The 12,127-nt window shown below is 42.2% G+C and overlaps 1 protein-coding gene across 9 annotated transcripts in view; it reads right to left on the minus strand.

The window, feature by feature from the left end:
- Nucleotides 1-12,127, minus strand: part of CLASP1 (cytoplasmic linker associated protein 1) — a 267,488-nt gene that overhangs the window by 224,306 nt on the left and 31,055 nt on the right. For all 9 annotated transcript variants that reach the window (XM_087819914.1, XM_087819916.1, XM_087819919.1 and 6 more), the window contains one exon: nucleotides 11,591-12,070. In XM_087819914.1, the coding sequence (XP_087676040.1) occupies nucleotides 11,591-11,785 (195 nt within the window). In that variant the 5' untranslated portion in view covers nucleotides 11,786-12,070. Of the gene's footprint in view, nucleotides 1-11,590; nucleotides 12,071-12,127 lie in introns of those variants that run through there.

Here is a 12,127-nt window from a genome sequence, read left to right on the forward strand (position 1 = left end):
TGTAGAGCCTGAGAAAGAATATACCTACCAAGAAGGACTCCTGGTGATTAATGGTTCAAATTTAGGTCCTCGCCCTAGTCAGTTTTGTTCAGTGGTTAGAGTGTCGGCCTGCGGACTGAAGGGTCCCAGGTTCAACTACAGCCAAGTACCAACTACCTCAGTTGCAGGCTCTGCCCCAGTAGGGGCACACACAGGAGGCAACCAATCGGTGTGTCTCTCTCCAATGTTTCTCTTTCTCCCTTCCAATCTCTCAGAAAAGCAATGGAAAAATATCCTCAGGTGAGAATTTAAAAAATAATAAAAAAATAAAAGCAGGTCCTGGCATTTATTCCTAAACAGGGGCCTCTCATGCATATGCAAACCACACTTCACGGAAAAGCCTGCACTGAACTGCCTTCCGCCTATACTGTGTTCCTGACATCTAAGCCAGCCTTATAAAGGAGTACCTGGAATTGTATTTCAACCAAAAAGGACTGAGACTCCCCATCCCATCGGAGCTGTGCAGCTATATCCTTCATCAGCATCCTCACCAACCAATCAGAGCGGCTCCATTCTGACCAATCAGGACAATACCTTTTGGACCCATCAAACTGTGGGGCTCTGGAGGCCTTATGTGCATGAGGACCAACCAATCAGGAACCAGGGCAGAGACTTCTAAGTAAGTAAGTCAGCGCCCTTCCAGCTCAGAGCACTTTCCCTTTCCACTAAAAACTGTTTCCTGGCTGGAACTGAAACACCAAAGACAAAACATGGAAAGGAATGGAAGGAGCAGGCCAGGCAGAGCAGAGCTGTCTGGGAGCAGAGGACCCTTGCCCAGGGCCGCCTCGCCCCAGGGCCTCCTCCCAGCCAGGCTGCTCTGCTGCTTCATAATTGAGCTATAACACTACCGAACATACAGCCATGCTGTTTCACAGCCTTGCTATATCACAATTGAGTTATCTGCACTGCATAAAGTCTACTTCTTCACGCACTCCAAATTGGGGATTCCTGTTAGTGTTTTGGCTCCAACTACCACATAAGGCTTAGGACCCTCAGCCAAAGTAAGAAGTCAAAGAAAAATTTCTCCACTTCTCTAAATTGTTCCTCAAAAGTATTTGGCTTTTTTTTTTTTTTTTGTAAAAAGCCTTCTCCAAAAAAAAAAAAAAAAAAAAAAAGTATCTTTCTGAAAAAGAACTTGACCACTGTTTTCATAAAGCTATCCTCAGCCAATAAATGGAGTCCTGAAGCCTGAAATCTTGAAGACTTCTCCAATTCATCCGTCCTTCACACATCCAAATACACCAAAAACCACCACCCGGTTCTTACTCCAATTTGCCTCTCCCTCACTCCCCCTCGGTCCTAGTCTACACTACCTCCACCAGCTCCTTAACTCCTCAGGCAGTCTTTAGCACACTGCTGGAATGCTGTGCTCTCCCAAGGGTCCTTCAACGGCTGCCATTGCCCTCCAAGTCGGTTCCAAGGTCTTACTACCCTTCCAGGCTTGTCTAACTGGGAATACTGCTCAGCTTCACTGGTGTATGACCAGTCTGCTTATCTCAGAATATTGTCTCTATTTATGAGGCATGCTCCTCTGTGGAGCCTGCTGATTCATCTCTCTTCTCTTATCCAAAAGAGTCCTAATGACCATCTCTTCCACAGAGTCTTTAAGGATGATTAAACACAGAAATTCCTGCCAGTCATGAAACCTGGCATGAAGCACTTCCACTTCATCTGTCCCCCATCTAACGGGTCCAAATGGGCAGCCACCTTTGCCGCTACCCAAAATCCCATGCAAAAAGCAGCTGAAGCCTGACCATTCCTCCAAGGCTGACCTCCCATTCTATATTTCAAGCCGCTTTTATCCAATTCTCTGGAGTCTTTGCTGTGCTCCTTGTCATAGATTCTCCCCCTTTACCCAACCCGTTAAAAAGGTAACTCAGTGGGTCTGCCGCCTCTTGGTCTTTCAACATGGATGCCATCTGACAGTGTCTCCCTTAGTCCAAAGCTCAAGCTGGTGAGCTCTGTCTACAGGAATAGTGCAGCTGAATAACCTGGATCTCACGCGGTTCTGTCTCACTTCACCCATTTTCCATGCTCTGCTTTTTTCCCATCCTGCAAACTGTCTAGTATCTTGCTAAATCAAGGAAAACATTTTGCCATTATTCGACTTTCTATATTCCTAACACAATTGTTATAAAAACTTACAGATGACCATTTCTCCATTTCTACTTTGGCTGCTAGGAAGCCCAGAGCCAAAGCAAACTTCATCACATTTTAGTATATGTTTATAAATTATTAAATTGCCTAAAAATCTTTATGAATATAAATGTATCTAAATAAGACTGTTTTAAAAACAGTTTTTCTTTCTTCACAGTAGTTCCTTTTTGGAATAACTATCAAAATACACACTTACTTCCTACTATACAAACAGGCATAGGATACACATCTCAAAAATATATGGAGTCAACTAATAAAATAGAGAAGTAATGAAATTATTAAATCACCCTTTGGCAGCCAACATACTAATAGCTATTTCACGCAAGAATCATAGTTTTGGATGCTAAAACTAGCAGGTGAAAATTTGATCACAAAGAGGATATTTACACAGTCTCAAAGTATCTCCCCAAAAAAACCTATTAATTATAAAAGTAAAAAGTAGCAACTTTCTGAAGCCACCTGGCAAACACCTCCTGCAGGAGGTAGAACAAAGAGCTACCATGTGTCTCCTGTTATGATGCACTGAGGACAGAACACCTCTGCAGCATGCCTGCCAAAAATGCATAGCCTTTATCTGATCATGAAAAACAGCAAACAAGCTCAAATTGTAGGGCAATACAAAATAAATAGCCTGTACTCTTCAAAAGTTTCTTTTAAAAATATATATATATATATCTTTATTGATTTCAGAGAGAGGAGAGGAGGGGGGAGAGAGAAACATCAATGACGAGAGTCATTGATCGGCTGCCTCCTGCATGCCCCCAAATGGGGATCGAGCCGGCAACCCAGCCATGTGCCCTGACTGGGAATTGAACCCCGATCGCCTGGATCCTGGGTCAACGTTCAACCACTGAACAACGCCCAGCTGGGCCTCTTCAAAAGTTTTAAGTCAGAAAGACAGGAAATACTGGTAATGAGGCGCTGCTCCGGATTAAAGGAAGACTACAAAAGAGAGCTAAATGCAGCCTGTGATCTTGGGATGGATCTTGGACCAGAAAGAAGTTTCTTTCCTTTCGCTATAAAGGACATCAATAGAACAGGTAGAGTGCTCTGTTAGTACTCTACCAATCCTAGTACTGATTTAGATGACTGTGCTGTACTAGGAGTAAGTAAGTGAATGTCCTTGTTTTAAGGAAACACACACTAATATTTAGAAGCAACAGAGCATCGTGTCTACAACCTACTCTCAAATAGTTCAAAAATTACAATAACATGCTACATACAGAGAGAATGGTAAGACAAACTAGTATGGTATTTATTTCTGGGTGAAACATGAAAATTCTTTGCACTTTTTTTGAAGTATACTTGACATACATCATTATATTAGCGTCAGGTGTACAACATAATGCTTTAATATTTGTTTTTTTAAAGATTTTTTTAAAATATGTTTTTATTGATTTTAGAGAGAGCGACAGAAACATCAATGATGAGAGTCACTGATCAGCTGCCTCCTGCACGCCCCCTACTGGGGATGGAGCCCCGAAACCCAGGCATGTGCCCTGACTGGGAATCGAACCATGACCTCCTGGTTCATGGGTCACCACTCAACCACTGAGCCACACTGACCAGGTCAATATTTGTACGTATTGCAAAATGATCACCACAATAAGTCTGTCTACTTCACATCCATCACCATACATAGTTACAGAATTTTTTTTTTCTTGTAATGGGAACTTTTAAAATTTACTCTGAGCAACTTTCAAATATACAATCCAGTATTACTAACTATAGTCTCCATGCTGTACATTACATTCCCATGACTAACAGAACATTTGCTCCCTTTTACCACCCTTCATCCATTTCTCTTACCCCCTAACCCCTGCCCCTGAAAACCACCAATCTGTTTTCTTCATCTATGAGCTTGGTTTGTGAAAGGGGTTTTGGTATGTTTTTTAAGAATCTGAATATAAGTGAGATCATACAGTATTTACCCGTTCATCCGCTGATGACACTTAGGTTGTTTACAATTCTTGGCTTTTGTAAATAGTGCTTCTCTGCACTGCTTTTTGAAACTTTCCTGTAAGTCGAGTATTTTCCAAAATACAAAACTTTAAAAGTACATATGGTCATGATTCTACTAGGACCAAAGAACTGTTTTACATATATTAATATTAAAGATTTTTGTTTTTTCATTGAAGTACAAAACAAGTTGCTTATCTCTCACTCAATACCTAACCTCCTAAAACAATAATTATTAACCGTGGGGTATCTTTACACTCTTTTCTTTATCCAACAAATAAGCTCTTAATACTGTTGCAATGTTATGAAGAAAGTAGTATTGCATAATGATTCAGATGTGGGCTCTAAAGTCAGACTATCCCATTAGAACCCTGCCTCGTGCACTTTCTAGTTATGTAACCTTGGGTTAGGCTCTTCACTTCGCTCAGGTAGCTTCCCCAGCTGCAGAATGGGTATAATCATAGGGCCTATCACACAGAGCTCACAACACAACTAAACGAGGCCATGAATCTGAAGCACTTAATGGGCCCTGGCAATAATGAGTGCTTAGTAAGTGTTAGCAGTTAGTAAACATTAGCTACCACGTACTCATCAGCCTCGTTGTTGGCGCCACGTTCTCACCTCAGCTGTTTCTTTTTCTTTTTGTTTTGACATTCAATTTATCACTTCTTCTATTACTTGTACCCTTAAATTTTAGCTTTCCAAAACAAGGCAAAGTATAAGTAAGTGTTAAAAACAAAAAGAACAAGTGAAACCTTCCTAACACAGAGGTCCTCAATCAAAGGATGGGCCTTTCCCATAGGTTTTAAACTTACCCTTACAATTATACCAGAAAATGGCCCAGATGGACATGGCTCAGCCAGCTGCCGCTCTGTTCAGAGACTTTATCATCAACAGTGCACAGCTGAAAAATTCACATTATCACAAAAGATCGGCAACCTCAGCCCCACATAAAAGTTAACTTTCTACAGATCTTATCTCTTGCCCCAATAACTACGTAATACCTTCATCATCTTCCTTGCATTGACCACGTGCTGCACCTTACCCACACTGGCTCACTGAATCTTCATACTAACTCGAAGTGACAGGAATCACCACACCCTTTACAGATGAGGAAAGCTACCTGCTCAAAAGTCTAAGAGGCAAAGCCAGGAGAGGAATCAGACTGTTCAAATCTGAATTATTTCCAATATAATCTGCTGCCCTTGCATATGCGTAAACACATATGTAGGAAAAATGCCATTAATTACATACATTGAGGACAACATTTTCATTTGACAATCCACATAAATTTCCTTGAAGTAACTTTTCCTGAGTTCTTTTTGCTTTTGGTTATTACTGCTCACTGTAGCTTCTCCACTTACGAGAGAGGCAACTGTCTTCTAAAATTATACCAGAAAATGGCCCGGATGGACATGGCTCAGCGGTTGAGCATCAACCTAGGATCCAGGAGACCACAGTTCGATTCCCAGTCAGGGCACATGCCCGGGTTGTAGGCTCGATCCCCAGTCAGGGGCATGCAGGAGGCAGCCGATCAATAACGAATCTCTCATCACTGATGTTGCAACTCTCTTCCCCTATCCCTCCCTCTCTCTGAAATCAATAAAGATATATTTTAAAAAATAAAATTATACCAGAAAATGTCACTCCTTGCAACCAACAGGATAACACTTTGGGGAAAACATAGGAGAATGGACAACCTCTGAAAGGACCCATCACTTGATGGCAACACCATGCAGACTCCAGAAAAAGAAACAGAAGTCACCTAATCTGAACCCAGTCATCTTTTCTGGCTCTCCTCTCAAGGACACATGGGGAAAATAAAAACCTAAGGCAAACCAGGGTTTGGGAGACAGGCAAGGGAAAGAGAGGAACCTCCCTTATCTGTCAACACCTTCTCCTCAGGCCCACTTGGTCCAGGGCAGGGCTCACACTGCTCAAGCGCAGGGACAGACTAAATCTTCAGTCTGTGCAGAGATGGTGCTGCCCAGAAAGGGAGAACAAAAGAGGGAGAGAGGCTTCTCTGAACCCTCTGTAACTCACTCCTTTTGATTCTTCAGGGCCCTATTTAATTCTACTTCTCCATCAAGGCATCTCCAAATATGATATAATTTAACAGCTAATTATTTCCTATCCTACATTGTGCATTGTCCTCTGCCTTACCTGTCCCCCAATAAGACCATTAAGATAATTACGGCAGAGGCAAAGGAAGCCCTAGTTTAATAGGGAACCTACACATTTCAAATACAAGGCAGCATGGCATGGGCCTTGAGACAATAGTGCCTAGGGATAAAGTCCAGACATATTAGACTTAGAGCTAGACTGCCTAGGCAGTGACCATACATGGTTAGAGCAGAGACTGGGCTTATCTTTTCCACAGTGGATACCCAGCCCCCAGTCCAGCATCTGCCACATCATAATAAGTGCTTAGTTCACTTCAGCTGCATAAACACCTGGGGGAAAGGGGATGTCAAGTTCCAAAAACCTTATTTACTGGCTCTGTCACCTTGAACGAGTTATTTGTCACCTCGATTTATTTGAGTATCAGTCTCAGCTATAAAATGAGGAAAACAGTATCTACCTCATATGGTAACTGTAAGTTAAAAATGAACACAGATAGCCTGGCCGGGTGTGGCTCAGCAGTTAAGCATCGACCTAGGATCCAGGAGATCGAGGTTTGATTCCCAGGCAGGGCACATGCCCAGGTTGCAGGCTTGATCCACAGTTGGGGGCACACAGGAGGCAGCCGATCAGTGACTCTCTCATCATTGATGTTTTCCTCTCTCTCTCTCCCTCTCCCTTCCTCTCTCTGAAATCAATAATGTTAAAAAAAAAAAAAATGAACAAATATGTAGCACAATTTCTGGGCTCTTATTATCATTCCACAATATTAAATACAGGTCCACAATCACTGATCTAAAATACTATAGGCCAGAATTTTTCAGGTTTTAGAAAGGGAAAACAGTGCACACAGTTATAGAAGTAGAAACAGAAATGGAAATAAATATGTATATTTATACACATACACACACACACCCTTCAACAGAATCTGGGACAGCAACCCACAATCAAACATATTAATATTTTTTCCGTGCAACACGCCCTAAGCAAGTAAATAAAGACTATAAGTAGTTGCACATCAGTTCACCTCAGGTGACAAGTAAAAAACACTAAGTCTTCAGAGCTTTGGGGAATTTGGAACTGCAAAGAAAGGGCTGTGGGACTATATTCACAAAGTCACCCGGTCCCCACTAGGGTGTTCAGTTTCCAAGAAGCCCACTAAATGTGCAGGTGATTGCAGCGTTTGGCCCAAAGGGCACAGCCCCTTTCCCTCGATTCCCTCAAGCTCCCACAGCCCAGGAAGCCTCTCCCATCAGCTCACTCCTACCTTTTGTCCATTCTCACCTAGAGAGGAGGCAGAAGGGAAAGGGAAAACACAAACACTGGCTGAAGGTATATGCTACTCAACCATCTTTCTCTTTCTTCAAATTTTATTTTCTTCAAATTTTAATCAAGAAAAGACCAGATCAATGAAGAAAGCCGTATCAGATTTTTTGCTTGTTCTTTTTATTTTTTAACATTGTATAACCTAGAAAAGAAGCCTCATGAAAAGAGTCTCCCATCTCGATCTATGTCTCGCACAATCACTGTGACGTCACAGAAAACGTACTAAGTCCTTCCAGCACTGGCTGTGGGGGTTTAGAGAGGCCCCTCCCACTGTGGAATTCTGGACACTCGAGGGCATTATTTAAATAACCAATTACTCAATCACCAACAGGACTTCTATTTCCCAAGAAAGCCCAAAGCCAGCTCACAGCACATGATCAGTGGTACATCAACAGAATGCATACCGATCCTAATAGGAGTCTGAGTGAAAAAGCTAAAAAAGGCAAGTTTTCCTGAAATATGATACAACATGCTCCAAAAACAAACTGTGCTCCATTTAATCTAAAGGAGTGCTCCCCTGTTCCCAAAGTATAAGCACAGTATAAGCCTCACTCTTCCAGATGAACCATGAATGGTTATACAACTAAAAAAAGAGGACTGGCATATAGCAGGTGCTCAAAGTTCTAGTTCAGGGCCAGCAAACTGGTCCATGGGCCAAACCAGCACTGCCTGTTTCTGTAAATTAAACCTCATTGGAACACAGCCACACGCACTCATTTAGGAATTGTCTGTGGCTGCTTTGGCACTGTGATGGACCAAGCTAGCTGAGTATTTGCAAGAAAACCATATGGCCACAGGCTTATTTACTATATGGCCTTTAAGAAAGTGCTGACCCCCATTCTTAGGAAAGGAGCACTGGCTAGGAAATCAGAGACCTGTATTTAAATCCCAGTTCCATAATCACTAGTAGAAATCATCTCATAAGTTTGGGTAATGTCAGTAATCTCATGTATAAAATTAGGTAGGACACCACCAATCTTGCAGGTGGTTATAAAGATTAAATAAGACAAAATCCCCTAACATACAGTAAGCAAATGGTAGCTATTAAACTGCAATCAATACCAAATACACATTTGTTTGCCATGTTAAGAAATATTCAAAGGTAAAGTGATTCAAGTTCCAGCCAACAATTTTTTAAAATAAGACATTATGCTGGCACTCATCTACATTCCCTGTTAAAAAAAGGAATCCAAGTACTATTGTTTGGGGAGTCCAAAATTACTTCCCTTTTCTCATCTTTATAGTCCTAAACTAAAAAGTAAAACAAACAAACAAACAAAAAACAAACCTCAGAAAGCCAAGCTCAAAGTTTTCTTTAATATAAAGCACATCCTGTCAATCTGTAATATCTAAAACACGTCAAATAAAACCTAAAATGTACCTGAGGCTCTGAATGAGAAATCTTGATCAATGACTAAGAAAGAAAAAAAAGGTAAGGGGTCCTAAAAGTTGTTTCCAGATTTCAGTAAAGAAACCAGGAATACAGGCTGAGCAGTCTAAGTTCCTGAGTTCATGCACGTAACCAGCATTTGTTGAGCACCTACTATGTTCCAGGCTGTCTGCTCCAGGTGTGAACCACACCTGGAGAGCTTATAAATAAGGGGGTGTCAGCATGGTGTACAATGAGAACCCCAAGACATGGGCCTACCCCGGCCAAGTGTGGCTCAGCCGTTGAGCATCGACCTAGGATCCAGGAGATCAAAGTTTGATTCCCAGTCAGGGCACATGCCTGGGTTGGGGGCTGGATCCCCAGTCGGGGGCATGCAGGAGACAGCCAATCAGTGACTCTCCCATCACTGATGTCTCTCTCTCTCTCCCCCCCGCCTCTGAAATCAATAAAGATATATTTTTTAAAATATTTTTTAAAAAAAAGACATAGCCCTGATGGCAAAGCCATCTGTATGAAGTCATATGAGATATATAGCCCGAGGCCTCCCAGACATGAACCAGTCGATCAGCTGTACTGCAGACAGGTAAAGTGCCTTGTCCATGACTAAATGCCAGTCAGTAGCCAAAGCTGTGTTTCTGACTTCTTTACCAAGCAATCTTTCTCAGAACTTACTTCACAAAGGTCAGACGTCCTCTTTCACGCCTTTGTGACCCTGCAAGCATTATTCTGAAAAAACTACCTAATCTTTAAAATCTTGGATTCCTCTTGGTAGCGCTACTACTTTCTTCTTCTGTCTTCCACTGAATTCTGTGTATCTCCATTACTGAACACACTACGCTGTAGCCACTCACTTCTTTATCAGTGCTCACCCCCCCACCCAGACTCTGAGCTGCCTGAAGACAGGAACCAAGTCCTGACAACTGCTAATGTCTGCATGTTTATTATGTGGCAGGCATGTGATAACGTTCATATACTCTCTCGTCTAGTGCTTAGAATTAGTCATCTCAACATTATAGATGAGGAAAGTGAAGCTTGGAGAGGTTAAGAAAGTTCATGCAGTGCAGCAGGTTCTGCAGGTGACTTATTTAACACCCATAGTACCCAGGTCCCTTGCCTAACAGAAGTCTGAGACTGTTCACATATCTCCCCTCCTTCACATGGCCACAGGCTTCATTCAGTAGAGGCTGAGTCCCTTCTTAAAACAGGAGGTTAAGTATAACAGTCAAAAGCAACCACAGACACCATCCATTTTCCAGTGATGCTGGGGTAGGCACGCAGAGCCATTCTGCGATGAGAAAAAGCCTACTGGGAACTTCTGAGAAAGGTTTCCTCTCAGATAAAGACCCAGCCGACACTCTTCTTCTCTAGACACTGCCCTTAACTACCGTGCACCTCTTAAATTCTTAAAGGAAATTATTCAGTCTCCTTATAGTAACTTTAAGTCAACTGAGTCCGTTTTTGGTTACTCTCACAACCAGAAGCATCCTAATATGTACATAGAAAGAGTGGTGGAGCTGAATTCCAATGCACACAAGGTGACTTCACAGCCCTCAAAAATGTAATGACTCAAGTCTGACCTCTCAACTCTATAATGCTCCTACCACTCAGCACCAGTGACGGGCAGGTAAGGAGCACTTGGTAAACTTCAGCTAAGTGAATAAAGCAGATGAATGAAATAGAATTTAAGCCCAGCTTTTAAAGATAGGATAAATATTATATCAGGTTGAAGGTGAAATATTAGATTCCTATGTAACACCCTTAATAAGCATAGAGTCTGCTGACTCTTAGACAAGACCAAGGTTTAATGTTCTTGGAATATAATGTTCAGTATATACTCAAGTAAACACAGAAATACTGTACCGTAAGCACTAGTTTCCAAGTCCAAGTAAATCTCAGAAGACTGGGCCTATTTCTGTAAGCCCCTTTCACAATGTCTACAGCACCTACTGGCAACACAACCTTGATCCAAAAGGGCCACCCTCTTGGCAAACTAAAAGTGGAAGGGGGAGACAGTGACCCCTCTTCTGCACTTCAAGTCCAGTCCGGCTTTTATTCATGAAAACAGTCCTTGACTGGTATATATGGTAAACCTTCAGAACTCACTTGGTCAGAGGATCCTGCCTGCCCCTTCCACCTGGCAAGGGCACGTGAAAGCCTTGTAATTAGAACCTGAAGTATATGCTCCAGGCCATCACACACAGGTGACAAAAGTCCCCCAGAGAAAATCAGGGAGGACATCTCTCGTTCAGGAAGGGCCACTCAACAGGATCTCATGACCCATGTCTTGCAGGATATATTCACTTTTACCTTCAAGGCTGTAAATGCTTGTAAACTTTCCAACATAAGCCCCTCTCTTTATCTGTTCACTTGGCCTTCTCTCAAAGTGCCAAAGGATAAGGACTTTTGATCTCCCAACAAAAATCCAAGAAAACTCTACTTGCTCTAGAACGAAATATCCAAAAGCCACAACCTGACTGAGTGTCCTATTGGAAGCCAAGAAATCATGCTGATTGCTCACAAAGGACTTTTTTTTAAGGACAAATTCTGACCGACAAAGACAGCCCAGCCACCTAGAGTGCCTTCTAATGCACAGCTTACCTTATAATTGCTAGAGTTCACCCAAGAGGTAGCAAGTCCATCCACAAGTTTATCTAACATGGTCTGGTCATGCTCAAGGTCAGCAGACTTCTGTTTGTCTGAGAAATAGTCTATAAGTTCTTGGCCAACCTGCAGTCGTTTCCCCACATCCTTTTGCAACACCTGTGCCAGGCAGGACTCCATGCGAGGCTCCATGGTGGAATTCAAATTGAGATGCAGCAAAAGCTAGAGGGCAGTCAGGGTGACACCCTCCCAGTAAATGTACCCGGGAGGTTGCCTCTTTGTTCTCTGAAGGTTACCAAGAGCCTGTGTTTCAAAGATGCAATCCGGGGAATGGCAACAATGCACCATGTGTGTCTGAAGAGCAGCTGGTAGGATATTAAAAGTTCAATTTAAATAACTAGTAGAAGATAAAGGAGTGAGTGGTAGAATGATGTTCTGGTATTGGGTCTGAAATACTTCATAATTCAGCAGTCCATTCTGAAAAGTAAAAGAAGAAAACGACAAATCAGTACAGATAATGTAACACTCAAATGT

Source organism: Miniopterus natalensis, chromosome 8 (genome assembly GCF_054644295.1).
Source record: "Miniopterus natalensis isolate mMinNat1 chromosome 8, mMinNat1.hap1, whole genome shotgun sequence".
Taxonomy (NCBI): Eukaryota; Metazoa; Chordata; class Mammalia; order Chiroptera; family Miniopteridae; genus Miniopterus; species Miniopterus natalensis.